Here is an 18,257-nt window from a genome sequence, read left to right on the forward strand (position 1 = left end):
GCAGTATTATAGTAGTCATATTCTTGTATATAGGGGCAGTATTATAGTAGTTATATTCTTGTATATAGGGGCAGTATTATAGTAGTTATATTCTTGTATATAGGGGCAGTATTATAGTAGTCATATTCTTGTATATAGGGGGCAGTATTATAGTAGTCATATTCTTGTATATAGGGGCAGTATTATAGTAGTTATATTCTTGTACATAGGGGGCAGTATTATAGTAGCTATATTCTTGTACATAGGGGCAGTATTATAGTTGTTATATTCTTGTACATAGGGGTAGTATTATAGTAGTTATATTCTTGTACATAGGGGGCAGTATTATAGTAGTTATATTCTTGTACATAGGGGCAGTATTATAGTTGTTATATTCTTGTACATAGGGGTAGTATTATAGTAGTTATATTCTTGTACATAGGGGTAGTATTATAGTAGTTATATTCTTGTACATAGGGGCAGTATTATAGTAGTTATATTCTTGTACATAGGGGCAGTATTATAGTAGCTATATTCTTGTAAATAGGGGCAGTATTATAGTAGTTATATTCTTGTACATAGGGGGCAGTATTATAGTAGCTATATTCTTGCACATAGGGGGCAATATTATATTAGTTATATTCTTGTACATAGGGGCAGTATTATAGCAGTTATATTCCTGTACATAGGAGCAGTATTATAGTAGCTATATTCTTGTACATACCGTAGGAGCAGTATTATAGGAGTTATATTCTTGTACATAGGAGCAGTATTATAGCAGTTATATTCTTGTACATAGGGGGCAGTATTAAGTAGTTATATTCTTGTACATAGGGGGCAGTATTATAGTAGTTATATTCTTGTACATAGGGGGCAGTATTATAGTAGCTATATTCTTGTACATAGGGGGCAGTATTATAGTAGTTATATTCTTGTACATAGGGGGCAGTATTATAGTAGCTATATTCTTGTACATAGGGGGCAATATTATAGTAGCTATATTCTTGTACATAGGGGCAGTATTATAGTAGTTATATTCTTGTATATAGGGGCAGTATTATAGTAGTTATATTCTTGCACATAGGGGCAGTATTATAGTAGTTATATTCTTGTACATAGGGGTAGTATTATAGTAGCTATATTCTTGTACATAAGGGGCAGTATTATAGTAGTTATATTCTTGTACATAGGGGCAGTATTATAGTAGTTATATTCTTGTACATAGGGAGCAGTATTATAGTAGTTATATTCTTGTACATAGGAGCAGTATTATAGTAGTTATATTCTTGTATATAGGGGGCAGTATTATGGTAGTTATATTCTTGTACATAGGGGGCAGTATTATAGTGGTTATATTCTTGTACATAGGGGGCAGTATTATAGTAGTTATATTCTTGTACATAGGGGCAGTATTATAGTGGTTATATTCTTGTACATAGGGGGCAGTATTATAGTAGTTATATTCCTGTACATAGGGGGCAGTATTATAGTAGTTATATTCTTGTACATAGGGAGCAGTATTATAGTAGTTATATTCTTGTACATAGGGGGCAGTATTATAGTAGTTATATTCTTGTACATAGGGGGGCAGTATTATAGTAGTTATATTCTTGTACATAGGGGGGCAGTATTATAGTAGTTATATTCTTGTACATAGGGGGCAGTATTATAGTAGTTATATTCTTGTACATAGGGGGCAGTATTATAGGAGTTTTGTGAAGTATAATAATACAATCGCATAAGAAACATAAATTTAACAACTATAATACCATAACGCTATACTATTGCATATTGAATGTGGTTGTGGGAGAATATAGACTTTTCTATCTGGATTTGCTTTTTAAGCTGCTGACCCCTAATAAATATTGATCCATTGTCTTCCGTCGCCCCTCACTGTTGGGTTTTTTATGGCTTCTTTAAATTTTTCCACCAGTTCATCCGGATTCAGGACGGTCTGTAGAGGAATATAGCGCTGAGTGCTGTAACATTTTGCTCTGAAAGTCTCTGTCCTAATGTGGTGGAGTCGTGAGCCCAGCAAAGGGTCCTGATCCGGGGCGGGGGCTGGCACCATGCTCTGCTCACACCGGGGGGCCGGATGATATGATGCTTCCCTGGGAGTGGGGGTCCACAGTGGGGTACGTCAATGTCTGGGCCTGTGCAATGACAAACAGCAGCATGTTAGGGGAAGTCATAGAAGATGGAAAATCAGAAAAAAAGCAGAAGTCTGGGAAATGCAGGAACCACTAACATGCTGTTGTTTGTCAGTCCAGCCTAGGGTCTGGGGTCTCCAGAGGACAAAGACCCTGCACCGATATACAGGGGAAGGGAAACAACATACGTCACAATAACAACAGTGATCACATCCAGAAACAGCCGATATCTGCATCATATTGTCATAATAATACTGCCCCCATATACAAGAATATAACTACTATAATACTGCCCCCATGTACAAGAATATAACTACTATAATACTGCTCCTATATACAAGAATATAACTACTATAATACTGCCCCTATGTACAAGAATATAACTACTATAATACTGCCCCTATGTACAAGAATATAACTACTATAATACTGCCCCCTATGTACAAGAATATAACTACTATAATACTGCTCCTATATACAAGAATATAACTACTATAATACTGCCCCTATGTACAAGAATATAACTACTATAATACTGCCCCTATGTACAAGAATATAACTACTATAATACTGCTCCCTATGTACAGGAATATAACTACTATAATACTGCTCCTATATACAAGAATATAACTACTATAATACTGCCCCCCTATGTACAAGAATACAACTACTATAATACTGCTCCTATATACAAGAATATAACTACTATAATACTGCCCCCCTATGTACAAGAATATAACTACTATAATACTGCTCCTATATACAAGAATATAACTACTATAATACTGCCCCCCTATGTACAAGAATACAACTACTATAATACTGCCCCATGTACAAGAATATAACTACTATAATACTGCCCCTTATGTACAAGAATATAACTACTATAATACTGCCCCTTATGTACAAGAATATAACTACTATAATACTGCCCCTATGTACAAGAATATAACTGCTATAATACTGCCCCCTATATACAAGAATATAACTACTATAATACTGCTCCTATATACAAGAATATAACTACTATAATACTGCCCCTATATACAAGAATGTAACTACTATAATACTGCCCCTATGTACAAGAATATAACTACTATAATACTGCCCCTATGTACAAGAATATAACTACTATAATACTGCCCCTATGTACAAGAATATAACTACTATAATACTGCCCCTATGTACAAGAATATAACTACTATAATACTGCCCCTATGTACAAGAATATAACTACTATAATACTGCCCCCATATACAAGAATATAACTACTATAATACTGTCCCTATGTACAAGAATATAACTACTATAATACTGCTCCTATGTACAAGAATATAACTACTATAATACTGCCCCTATGTACAAGAATATAACTACTATAATACTGCTCCTATGTACAAGAATATAACTACTATAATACTGCTCCTATGTACAAGAATATAACTACTATAATACTGCCCCTATATACAAGAATACAACTACTATAATACTGCCCCCTATGTACAAGAATATAACTACTATAATACTGCCCCTATGTACAAGAATATAACTAATATAATACTGCCCCTATGTACAAGAATATAACTACTATAATACTGCCCCCTATGTACAAGAATATAACTACTATAATACTGTCCCTATGTACAAGAATATAACTACTATAATACTGCTCCTATGTACAAGAATATAAATACTATAATACTGCCCCTATGTACAAGAATATAACTACTATAATACTGCTCCTATGTACAAGAATATAACTACTATAATACTGCTCCTATGTACAAGAATATAACTACTATAATACTGCCCCTATATACAAGAATACAACTACTATAATACTGCCCCCTATGTACAAGAATATAACTACTATAATACTGCCCCTATGTACAAGAATATAACTAATATAATACTGCCCCTATGTACAAGAATATAACTACTATAATACTGCCCCCTATGTACAAGAATATAACTACTATAATACTGCCCCTATGTACAAGAATATAATTACTATAATACTGCTCCCCTATGTACAAGAATATAACTACTATAATACTGCTCCTATATACAAGAATATAACTACTATAATACTGCTCCTATGTCAAAGAATATAACTACTATAATACTGCTCCTATGTACAAGAATATAACTACTATAATACTGCCCCTATGTACAAGAATATAACTACTATAATACTGCCCCCTATGTTCAAGAATATAACTACTATAATACTGCCCCCCTATGTACAAGAATATAACTACTATAACACTGCCCCCTATGTTCAAGAATATAACTAATATAATACTGCCCCTATGTACAAGAATATAACTACTATAATACTGCCCCCTATGTACAAGAATATAACTACTATAATACTGCCCCTATGTACAAGAATATAATTACTATAATACTGCCCCCCTATGTACAAGAATATAACTACTATAATACTGCTCCTATGTACAAGAATATAACTACTATAATACTGCCCACTATGTACAAGAATATAACTGCTATAATACTGCTCCTATGTACAAGAATATAACTACTATAATACTGCCCCTATGTACAAGAATATAACTACTATAATACTGCTCCTATGTACAAGAATATAACTACTATAATACTGCTCCTATGTACAAGAATATAACTACTATAATACTGCCCCTATGTACAAGAATATAACTACTATAATACTGCTCCTATGTACAAGAATATAACTAATATAATACTGCCCCTATGTACAAGAATATAACTACTATAATACTGCCCCTATGTACAAGAATATAACTACTATAATACTGCTCCTATGTACAAGAATATAACTACTATAATACTGCCCCTATGTACAAGAATATAACTACTATAATACTGCTCCTATGTACAAGAATATAACTACTATAATACTGCTCCTATGTACAAGAATATAACTACTATAATACTGCCCCTATGTACAAGAATATAACTACTATAATACTGCCCCCTATGTTCAAGAATATAACTACTATAATACTGCCCCCCTATGTACAAGAATATAACTACTATAATACTGCTCCTATATACAAGAATATAACTACTATAATACTGCTCCTATGTACAAGAATATAACTACTATAATACTGCCCCTATGTACAAGAATATAACTACTATAATACTGCTCCTATGTACAAGAATATAACTACTATAATACTGCTCCTATGTACAAGAATATAACTACTATAATACTGCCCCTATGTACAAGAATATAACTACTATAATACTGCTCCTATGTACAAGAATATAACTACTATAATACTGCTCCTATGTACAAGAATATAACTACTATAATACTGCCCCCTATGTACAAGAATATAACTACTATAATACTGCCCCCCTATGTACAAGAATATAACTACTATAATACTGCTCCTATGTACAAGAATATAAACTACTATAATACTGCCCCTATGTACAAGAATATAACTACTATAATACTGCCCCCTATGTACAAGAATATAACTACTATAATACTGCCTCCTATGTACAAGCATATAACTACTATAATACTGCTCCTATGTACAAGAATATAACTACTATAATACTGCCCCTATGTACAAGAATATAACTACTATAATACTGCCCCTATGTACAACAATATAACTACTATAATACTGCCCCCCTATGTACAAGAATATAACTAGTATAATACTGTCTCTATGTACAAGAATATAATTACTATAATACTGCCCCCTATGTACAAGAATATAACTACAATACTGCCCCCTATGTACAAGAATATAACTAGTATAATACTGCCCCCATATACAAGAATATAACTACTATAATACTGCCCCTATGTACAAGAATATAATTACTATAATACTGCCCCCTATGTACAAGAATATAACTATTATAATACTGCCCCTATATACAGGAATATAACTACTATAATACTGCCCCTATGTACAAGAATATAACTACAATACTGCCCCCTATGTACAAGAATATAACTACTATAATACTGCCCCTATGTACAAGAATATAACTACTATAATACTGCCCCTATGTACAAGAATATAATTACTATAATACTGCCCCCTATGTACAAGAATATAACTATTATAATACTGCCCCTATATACAGGAATATAACTACTATAATACTGCCCCCTATGTACAAGAATATAACTACAATACTGCCCCCTATGTACAAGAATATAACTACTATAATACTGCCCCTATGTACAAGAATATAACTACTATAATACTGCCCTTATGTACAAGAATATAACTACTATAATACTGTCTGTATGTGTAAGATAGTATATCAGATGATGGTCATTATACATAGCAGCCTTCATGTTAGATGTAATGACGCTGTAGCGGTTCGGTATAGTACGTGTGTAATAATGGCGATATATATAATTATATTCTCTTCTCACTGGAGATCATTATGTGGTTACTGGGAATATAACGCCGCGGAGATGAGAGGATGTAAGATGGAGCGTGGCTGTGCGGTGCGGAGTGTGATGGGGATATTGGATGTGACATGGCGGTGGATGATGATTCCGCCCTCCGGTGTCGCCGCCGCTCCGCTTAATATGTATATGAATTCAGGGAATGATTAGGACGGTGGCGGAGCGGGATAATGATATCCGATGTGTCGGCATTATAGAAGCAGATATGTTTAGATTGTTGTTTTGCGCTGATTGTTTCTCCAATGACACGGTGTCCTCTGGATCCAGCGAGGCAGCAGCACAGAGCATTTCAGGAGAAGGCCATGGAGGAGACCAGGCTGGTGGGGGAGGATGATGAGCCGTCTCTTCTGCCACACATATTCGGAGCTGTCTCTTCTGCCACTCATATTCGGAGCTGTCTCTTTCCCTGGCACATCTCGGAGCCGTCTCTTCCGCCGGCACATCTCGGAGCCGTCTCTTCCGCCGGCACATCTCGTAGCTGTCTCTTCCGCCGGCACATCTCGTAGCTGTCTCTTCCGCCGGCACATCTCGTAGCTGTCTCTTCCGCCGGCACATGTCGGAGCAGTCTCTTCCGCCGGCACATCTCAAAGCCCTCTCTTCCTCCGGCACATCTCAAAGCCCTCTCTTCCGCCGGCACATCTCAAAGCCCTCTCTTCCTCCGGCACATCTCAAAGCCCTCTCTTCCTCCGGCACATCTCAAAGCCCTCTCTTCCGCCGGCACATCTCGGAGCCGTCTCTTCCGCCGGCACATCTCGGAGCCGTCTCTTCCGCCGGCACATCTCGGAGCCGTCTCTTCCGCCGGCACATCTCGGAGCCGTCTCTTCCGCCGCCACATCTCGGAGCCGTCTCTTCCGCCGCCACATCTCGGAGCCGTCTCTTCTGCCGGCACATCTCGGAGCCGTCTCTTCCGCCGGCACATCTCGGAGCCGTCTCTTCCGCCGGCACATCTCAGAGCCGTCTCTTCCGCCGGCACATCTCAGAGCCGTCTCTTCCGCCGGCACATCTCAGAGCCGTCTCTTCCGCCGGCACATCTCAGAGCCGTCTCTTCCGCTGTTACATCTCGGAGCCGTCTCTTCCGCCGGCACATCTCGGAGCCGTCTCTTCCGCTGTTACATCTCGGAGCCGTCTCTTCCGCCGGCACATCTCGGAGCCGTCTCTTCCGCTGTTACATCTCAGAGCCGTCTCTTCCGCCGGCACATCTCGGAGCCGTCTCTTCCGCTGTTACATCTCGGAGCTGTCTCTTCCGCCGGCACATCTCGGAGCTGTCTCTTCCGCCGGCACATCTCGGAGCTGTCTCTTCCGCCGGCACATCTCAGAGCTGTCTCTTCCGCCGGCACATCTCAGAGCTGTCTCTTCCGCCGGCACATCTCAGAGCTGTCTCTTCCGCCGGCACATCTCAGAGCTGTCTCTTCCACCGGCACATCTCGGAGCCGTCTCTTCCACCGGCACATCTCGGAGAAGCCGTCTCTTCCGCCGGCACATCTCGGAGGAGCCGTCTCTTCCGCCGGCACATCTCGGAGCTGTCTCTTCCGCCGGCACATCTCGGAGCCGTCTCTTCCGCCGGCACATCTCGGATCCCGCCAGGTGTTGCTGTAGGAGTCTCCGGAGAATATTTGATGCTTCCGCAGCTTTTTCCAGGTTAATTACTCGATGGAGGAGGAAAATCAGCAATAATTTTATGCAAAATAAACCAAGAAAACGACAAGAGATTAACCCCGTCCTACCCGCACACAACACGAGGTGGAGTAAAGGGCCGATGCACCCCTCATCCGGCACCGACTGGGCCGAGGGCAGAACAACCACCCCACTCTGTGGAGTCAATTATGAGACTGTAGGACCCGAGCTGGCTTCTGACGTCTCCTGTGTGGCCCTTCTCATTTCCGCTGTGTGGCCCTTCTGACGTCCCCTGTGTGGCCCTTCTCATTTCCGCTGTGTGGCCCTTCTGACGTTCCCTGTGTGGCCCTTCTGACGTCCGCTGTGTGGCCCTTCTGACGTCCGCTGTGTGGCCCTTCTGACGTCCGCTGTGTGGCCCTTCTGACGTCCCTGTGTGGCCCTTCTGACACCCCCTGTGTGTCCTTTCTGACGTCCCCTGTGTGGCCCTTCCTGCGTCCCCTGTGTGGCCCTTCCTGCGTCCCCTGTGTGGCCCTTCCTGCGTCCCCTGTGTGGCCCTTCCTGCGTCCCCTGTGTGGCCCTTCTGACGTCCCCTGTGTTGCCCTTCTGACGTCCCCTGTGTGGCCCTTCTGACGTCCCCTGTGTGGCCCTTCTGACGTCCCCTGTGTGGCCCTTCCTGCGTGGCCCTTCTGACGTCCCCTGTGTGGCCTTTCTGACGCCCCCTGTGTGGCCCTTCCTGCGTGGCCCTTCTGACGCCCCCTGTGTGGCCCTTCCTGCGTCCCCTGTGTGGCCCTTCTGACGTCCCCTGTGTGGCCCTTCTGACGTCCCCTGTGTGGCCCTTCTGACGTCCCCTGTGTGGCCCTTCTGACGTCCCCTGTGTGGCCCTTCCTGCGTCCCCTGTGTGGCCCTTCTGACGTCCCCTGTGTGGCCCTTCTGACGTCCCCTGTGTGGCCCTTCTGACGTCCCCTGTGTGGCCCTTCTGACGTCCCCTGTGTGGCCCTTCTGACGTCCCCTGTGTGGCCCTTCCTGCGTCCCCTGTGTGGCCCTTCTGACGTCCCCTGTGTGGCCCTTCTGACGTCCCCTGTGTGGCCCTTCCTGCGTCCCCTGTGTGGCCCTTCTGACGTCCCCTGTGTGGCCCTTCTGACGTCCCCTGTGTGGCCCTTCTGACGTCCCCTGTGTGGCCCTTCCTGCGTCCCCTGTGTGGCCCTTCTGACGTCCCCTGTGTGGCCCTTCCTGCGTCCCCTGTGTGGCCCTTCTGACGTCCCCAGCAGTGCAGAGTATTTAAAGAGATGAATGTGCTGAAGTTTTGGAAACATATACGGTGAAAGCTGCGTAATGGAAAAAGTAAGGAGCAGCGCAGAGTATTTCAGGAGAGAAGTGCTGATTTTTCTAATGAGCACTGAATATTTATAGATGTACAAATCATATTTTTACTACTTATCAATCCCGTCGATAATTTCATTGCTCAATAAAGGGTGTAAATACTTTTGCAACCCTTTCCTTTGTATTCCTCCAATACACCAAAACAGGTCTGTAAAAAGTGTGGAATAAAAAAAAATCTATACAGTTTTGAGATTTGCAGTTACTCTGCAGAACTATGTGTTTCCATGGTTACAGACTACAAACATTCCATGTGTAGTCAGATCCTGCAGCTTTACTGTGTGCGGAGCCCCCCTCATCCACGCCCCATTGTGCTGCGTATTCATAGGGGTCTTACCTGGGTGGAGACGGCTTCTGCTCCGCGTCCGCGACCGGGCAGCAAAACTGGTGCAAAACAGTCTCATTCCTGGAAAGAAAGAAGGTAGAATACTGTTATATCAGCCCTCAGGACCATAATACTCTGGGCTGCTGGGGCGACCTGCACTTTCCTCCTCTCAAATGACACTGTGTATGAAGACAGCCCTGGACTCACTAACATCATCCCATATTCTTACTTCCTTTTCCTCAAACACTCTGTGCTGCTGTGAACAATCAAATAATAGAATTCTTTCTTTCTTCATGTTCCAATTGTAAAACTGAGGACACAAATGAGATGAAGATGAAAACCTGAGATTGTGCGGGCGGCGATTCCCCGAGAGCGGCAGAGTAAACAGATTTGTGTAATATAAAAGCTGCAGCCGCCCGGATCCTGATAGATTGGAGAGAATAGTGGATTAGAAATCTCCCACCCCTCAACGAGCCGCCGCAGACTCTGATTTATTGGTTTATACATCTACTCTGTCATTTCTTCTGTTTATTGAAAATGTACTGATCCTCATGAAATTATCTACATGGGGAAAGAACACAACAATCATCATCTCCATGTAACTCCCCAAAGAAGGGACAAAATAATACCGACTAACAAGGCAGAGGTAAAATATAAAACCGCATACTATAATGCTGCCTCTATGTACAAAAATATATCTACTATTATACTGCCCCCTATGTACAAGAATATAACTACTATAATACTGCTCCTATGTACAAGAATATAAATACTATAATACTGCTCCTATGTACAAGAATATAAATACTATAATACTGCTCCCTATATACAAGAATATAAATACTATAATACTGCCCCTATATACAAGAATATAACTACTATAATACTGCCCCCTATGTACAAGAATATAACTACTATAATACTGCTCCCTATATACAAGAATATAACTACTATAATACTGCCCCTATGTACAAGAATATAAATACTATAATACTGCGCCTATGTACAAGAATATAACTACTGTAATACTGCCCCCTATGTACAAGAATATAACTACTATAATACTGCTCCCTATGTACAAGAATATAACTACTATAATACTGCCCCTATGTACAAGAATATAACTACTATAATACTGCCCCTATGTACAAGAATATAACTACTATAATACTGCGCCTATGTACAAGAATATAACTACTATAATACTGCCCCTATGTACAAGAATATAACTACTATAATATTGCCCCTATGTACAAGAATATAACTACTATAATACTGCCCCTATGTACAAGAATATAAATACTATAATACTGCGCCTATGTACAAGAATATAACTACTGTAATACTGCCCCCTATGTACAAGAATATAACTACTATAATACTGCTCCCTATATACAAGAATATAACTACTATAATACTGCCCCCTAGGTACAAGAATATAACTACTATAATACTGCTCCCTATATACAAGAATATAACTACTATAATACTGCCCCTATATACAAGAATATAACTACTATAATACTGCCCCCTATGTACAAGAAGATAACTACTATAATACTGCCCCCTATGTACAAGAATATAACTACTATAATACTGCCCCTATGTACAAGAATATAACTACTATAATACTGCCCCTATATACAAGAATATAACTACTATAACACTGCCCCTATGTACAAGAATATAACTACTATAATACTGCCCCTATGTTCAAGAATATAACTACTATAATACTGCCCCTATGTACAAGAATATATCTACTATAATACTGTCCCTATGTACAGGAATATAACTACTATAATACTGCCCCTATGTACAAGAATATAACTACTATTATACTGCCCCTATGTACAAGAATATAACTACTATAATACTGCCCCTATGTACAAGAATATAACTACTATAATACTGCCCCTATATACAAGAATATATCTACTATAATACTGTCCCTATGTACAAGAATATAACTACTATAATACTGCCCCTATGTACAAGAATATAACTACTATAATACTGCCCCTATGTACAAGAATATAACTACTATAATACTGCCCCTATATACAAGAATATAACTACTATAATACTGCCCCTATGTCAAGAATATAACTACTATAATACTGCTCCCTATGTACAAGAATATAACTACTATAACACTGCCCCTATGTACAAGAATATAACTACTATAATACTGCCCCTATATACAAGAATATAACTACTATAATACTGCCCCTATGTACAAGAGTATATCTACTATAATACTGTCCCTATGTACAAGAATATAACTACTATAATACTGCCCCTATATACAAGAATATAACTACTATAATACTGCCCCTATGTACAATAATATAGCTACTATAATACTGCCCCCTATGTACAATAATATAGCTACTATAATACTGCCCCCTATGTACAAGAATATAAATACTATAATACTGCCCCTATGTACAAGAATATAACTACTATAATACTGCTCCTATGTACAAGAATATAACTACTATAATACTGCCCCCTATGTACAGGAATATAACTACTATAATACTGCCCCCTATGTACAGGAATATAACTACTATAATACTGCCCCCTATGTACAAGAATATAACTACTATAATACTGCCTCCTATGTACAAGAATATAACTACTATAATACTGCCCCCTATATACAAGAATATAACTACTATAATACTGCCCCTATGTCAAGAATATAACTACTATAATACTGCTCCCTATGTAGAAGAATATAACTACTATAATACTGCCCCCCTATGTACAAGAATATAACTACTATAATACTGCGTCCTATGTACAAGAATATAACTACTATAATACTGCCTCCTATGTACAAGAATATAACTACTATAATACTGCCCCTATGTACAAGAATATAACTATTATAATACTGCCCCCTATGTACAAGAATATAACTACTATAATACTGCCCCCTATGTACAAGAATATAACTACTATAATACTGCCCCTATGTACAAGAATATAACTACTATAATACTGCCCCTATGTACAAGAATATAACTACTATAATACTGCCCCTATATACAAGAATATAACTACTATAATACTGCCCCTATGTACAATAATATAGCTACTATAATACTGCCCCCTATGTACAATAATATAGCTACTATAATACTGTCCCCTATGTACAAGAATATAACTACTATAATACTGCCCCTATGTACAAGAATATAACTACTATAATACTGCCCCTATGTACAAGAATATAACTACTATAATACTGCCCCTATGTACAAGAATATAACTACTATAATACTGCCCCTATATACAAGAATATATCTACTATAATACTGTCCCTATGTACAAGAATATAACTACTATAATACTGCCCCTATGTACAAGAATATAACTACTATAATACTGCCCCTATGTACAAGAATATAACTACTATAATACTGCCCCTATATACAAGAATATAACTACTATAATACTGCCCCTATGTACAAGAATATATCTACTATAATACTGTCCCTATGTACAAGAATATAACTACTATAATACTGCCCCTATGTACAAGAATATAACTACTATAATACTGCCCCTATGTACAAGAATATAACTACTATAATACTGCCCCTATATACAAGAATATATCTACTATAATACTGTCCCTATGTACAAGAATATAACTACTATAATACTGCCCCTATGTACAAGAATATAACTACTATAATACTGCCCCTATGTACAAGAATATAACTACTATAATACTGCCCCTATATACAAGAATATAACTACTATAATACTGCCCCCTATGTACAATAATATAGCTACTATAATACTGCCCCCTATGTACAATAATATAGCTACTATAATACTGCCCCCTATGTACAATAATATAGCTACTATAATACTGCCCCCTATGTACAAGAATATAAATACTATAATACTGCCCCTATGTACAAGAATATAACTACTATAATACTGCTCCTATGTACAAGAATATAACTACTATAATACTGCCCCCTATGTACAAGAATATAACTACTATAATACTGCCCCTATGTAGAAGAATATAACTACTATAATACTGCCCCTATATACAAGAATATAACTACTATAATACTGCCCCTATGTACAATAATATAGCTACTATAATACTGCCCCCTATGTACAATAATATAACTACTATAATACTGCCCCCTATGTACAAGAATATAACTACTATAAAACTGCCCCCTATGTAGAAGAATATAACTACTATAATACTGCCCCTATGTACAAGAATATAAATACTATAATACTGCCCCTATGTACAAGAATATAACTACTATAATACTGCTCCTATGTACAAGAATATAACTACTATAATACTGCCCCCTATGTACAAGAATATAACTACTATAATACTGCCCCCTATGTACAAGAATATAACTACTATAATACTGCCTCCTATGTACAAGAATATAACTACTATAATACTGCCCCCTATATACAAGAATATAACTACTATAATACTGCCCCTATGTACAAGAATATAACTACTATAATACTGCCCCCTATGTAGAAGAATATAACTACTATAATACTGCCCCCCTATGTACAAGAATATAACTACTATAATACTGCCTCCTATGTACAAGAATATAACTACTATAATACTGCCTCCTATGTACAAGAATATAACTACTATAATACTGCCTCCTATGTACAAGAATATAACTACTATAATACTGCCCCTATGTACAAGAATATAACTATTATAATACTGCCCCCTATGTACAAGAATATAACTACTATAATACTGCCCCCTATGTACAAGAATATAACTACTATAATACTGCCCCTATGTACAAGAATATAACTACTATAATACTGCCCCTATGTACAAGAATATATCTACTATAATACTGCCCCTATGTACAAGAATATAACTACTATAATACTGCCCCTATGTACAAGAATATAACTACTATAATACTGCCCCTATGTACAAGAATATAACTACTATAATACTGCCCCCTATATACAAGAATATAACTACTATAATACTGCTCCCTATGTACAAGAATATAACTACTATAATACTGCCCCTATGTATAAGAATATAACTACTATAATACTGCCCCTATGTATAAGAATATAACTACTATAATACTGCCCCTATGTACAAGAATATATCTACTATAATACTGCCCCTATGTACAAGAATATAACTACTATAATACTGCTCCCTATGTACAAGAATATAACTACTATAATACTGCCCTTATGTACAAGAATATAACTACTATAATACTGCCCTTATGTACAAGAATATAACTACTATAATACTGCCCCTATGTACAAGAATATATCTACTATAATACTGCCCCCTATGTACAAGAATATAACTACTATAATACTGCCCCTATGTACAAGAATATAACTACTATAATACTGCCCCTATGTACAAGAATATAACTACTATAATACTGCCCCTATGTACAAGAATATAACTACTATAATACTGCCTCCTATGTACAAGAATATAACTACTATAATACTGCCCCTATATACAAGAATATAACTACTATAATACTGCTCCCTATGTACAAGAATATAACTACTATAATACTGCCCTTATGTACAAGAATATAACTACTATAATACTTCCCCTATGTATAAGAATATAACTACTATAATACTGCCCCCTATGTACAAGAATATAACTACTATAATACTGCCCCTATGTACAAGAATATAACTACTATAATACTGCCCCTATGTACAAGAATATAACTACTATAATACTGCCCCTATGTACAAGAATATAACTACTATAATACTGCCTCCTATGTACAAGAATATAACTACTATAATACTGCCCCTATATACAAGAATATAACTACTATAATACTGCTCCCTATGTACAAGAATATAACTACTATAATACTGCCCTTATGTACAAGAATATAACTACTATAATACTTCCCCTATGTATAAGAATATAACTACTATAATACTGCCCCCTATGTACAAGAATATAACTACTATAATACTGCCCCTATATACAAGAATATAACTACTATAATACTGCTCCCTATGTACAAGAATATAACTACTATAATACTGCCCTTATGTACAAGAATATAACTACTATAATACTTCCCCTATGTATAAGAATATAACTACTATAATACTGCCCCCTATGTACAAGAATATAACTACTATAATACTGCTCGTATGTACAAGAATATAACTACTATAATACTGCCCCCTATGTACAAGAATATAACTACTATAATACTGCCCGTATGTCCTGGATTATACTGACATATAAATAGTAGCGCTCTCCCTGTGCTGACATGCCGCCCGGTTGTCGTCTCCATCTTCGCAGCCGCTCTATAATTAAACCACTTTATGTGGCGCTGATCCTAATGAATAAATTACACCTCTTATCATCTTCCTGGTCTCTTCATTTAAGCACTTTACAAATGTCATCGCCTCCCTCCCTCGCTGCCCCCTATAGAGACCTTCCAGACCCCCGGTAATGTCGCACACCAGGGAAGGATAATCAGGAGTGCAGCTGAGGACACTCTGTCGCTGTGGGCCCCGGGGTGGGACGTGAGACCACCCAGCTTTTCCGGAATCTAGTTAGTATGTGATATTTACTCGAGTCATGCGCTCATCCGTCTGTCACATCCTTCAGTCACCATCTTGACATTGATAAGGACAACAACAAGTTAACGCATGACCTGAAGCGATTGACCCCCCCCACGCATATATAAGACCGCCACCTCCCCCCAATGTGACCCCAAGCCGTGCACGCAGCCGACTAATACAATATATTGGATGCAGGCCCTGTTGCCATGACAATGGGTGTACAATGTCATTATTCACACGCAGCCTCTGGATGTGTGGACGTGACACGCTCCTCCAGGAATCAGGGTGACCCCTTCACTGTAATATCCCAGGTTCACCCCCCAGGAGCGCAGGTCGTTAGCGTCACCTCCTTTAATTACAGATGGGAGGACTCGCACAAGCAGGGACGCTGTTAATTAACGAGCAGAGTCGCTGACCTCAGCTGTGGAGGGATCAACACGGCAAATAGGTCCTAACACTTCCCTCTGTACAATCTGTCCTACCATGGTTCAGTCTTCTGCTCATGTACAGACTTGTATCTCTAAATGCACAGCCCCTAATGGCTCCTACACAGGCCAGAATAACCATAGCCGAAACACTAGAAACCCACAACTCTGACCGGTCTGCCTAAAAGGCCATCGAGTTGTTTCCCGTACCTCCTGAGAAACCGGAGGGGAGGTTACTACAGACTATAAACCTAGATAGGAAAAGTGTACAGAGATAGGCAGGGACCCAAAGTGAGGAGAAGTGGAAAAGGTGAAACAGCAAATGCAAGCTAGGGTAGCCTCCTACAAGCTACAGGAGAAAGGCAATCGAGTTGTTTCCCGTACCTCCTGAGTAATCGGAGGGGAGGTTACTACGCACCATATACCAAGATAGGAAAAGTGTACAGAGATAGGCAGGGACCCAAAGTGAGGAGAAGTGGAAAAGGTGAAACAGCAAATGCAAGCTAGGGTAGCCTCCTACAAGCTACAGGAGAAAGGTGTAGGGTAGGTAATTGAGAAAATACAGAGCAAAAACCACCCTGGTCTCTAGCTAACAGGCAAAATCCCTATCAGAGAAGGCTAGTATCAGGAGAGTATAAACAGACCCACCCAGGATGTGATAGGACAGACAATATGAGCAAGTGAGAACACCTGATAACCACAAACCAAAAGGATAGAAGCAAAGGTAAAAGAACATCAGCATTTGGACAGGGACTGACCAGGCTGTGGCTCAGCAGGGAACGAAACTGACCACACAGAACAAGGTCACCAGATCGTGTCCTGAACCCAAGGCATGACAGTACCCCCCTTCTATGAGAGTCACTGGATCCTCAGAGACCCCCATTCTGTGACGTCGCTGACAGAACGCTCACATGAAGATCCTCCACATTAACCCAGAAGTTATCTTCTGGAGCATAACCCTTCCACTTGACGAGATACTGCAACCGGAGTCTGACACGTCTGGAACCCAGAACTCGTTCTACCTCATACTCCTGATCCTCCTCCAAATCCATCTCAATTATGTCCCAAGGATCAACTGTCCACTCTATGAAAAGAATGACAGGAATTATCTTCCATGCCACAGGGAGTTAAGATTTTAATAATTTTATGACCTGGAAATTCGGAAGCAAATTTCTTGGATGGCACTTTGAGACATACATATTTTGAGGACAACACCCCCTTAATGATTGGAGCCCTCCTACGTCTGTGATTCGCACTTTTCTCGGCCCAGTCACTAGTTACCAAAAGACCCTTTTCAACCTCCCTCCAGACTT

General features: G+C 39.1%; 1 protein-coding gene across 4 annotated transcripts in view; it reads right to left on the reverse strand.

Annotated features, from left to right (window-relative positions):
• Positions 1–18,257, reverse strand: part of IQSEC3 (IQ motif and Sec7 domain ArfGEF 3) — an 84,314-nt gene that overhangs the window by 37,219 nt on the left and 28,838 nt on the right. For all 4 annotated transcript variants that reach the window (XM_075343639.1, XM_075343638.1, XM_075343640.1 and 1 more), the window contains exon 2: positions 9,911–9,979. In XM_075343639.1, coding sequence (XP_075199754.1) covers positions 9,911–9,979 — 69 coding nt within the window. The remainder of the gene's footprint in view (positions 1–9,910; positions 9,980–18,257) is intronic.

Source organism: Anomaloglossus baeobatrachus, chromosome 4 (assembly GCF_048569485.1).
Source record: "Anomaloglossus baeobatrachus isolate aAnoBae1 chromosome 4, aAnoBae1.hap1, whole genome shotgun sequence".
In the NCBI taxonomy this organism is placed as follows: Eukaryota; Metazoa; Chordata; class Amphibia; order Anura; family Aromobatidae; genus Anomaloglossus; species Anomaloglossus baeobatrachus.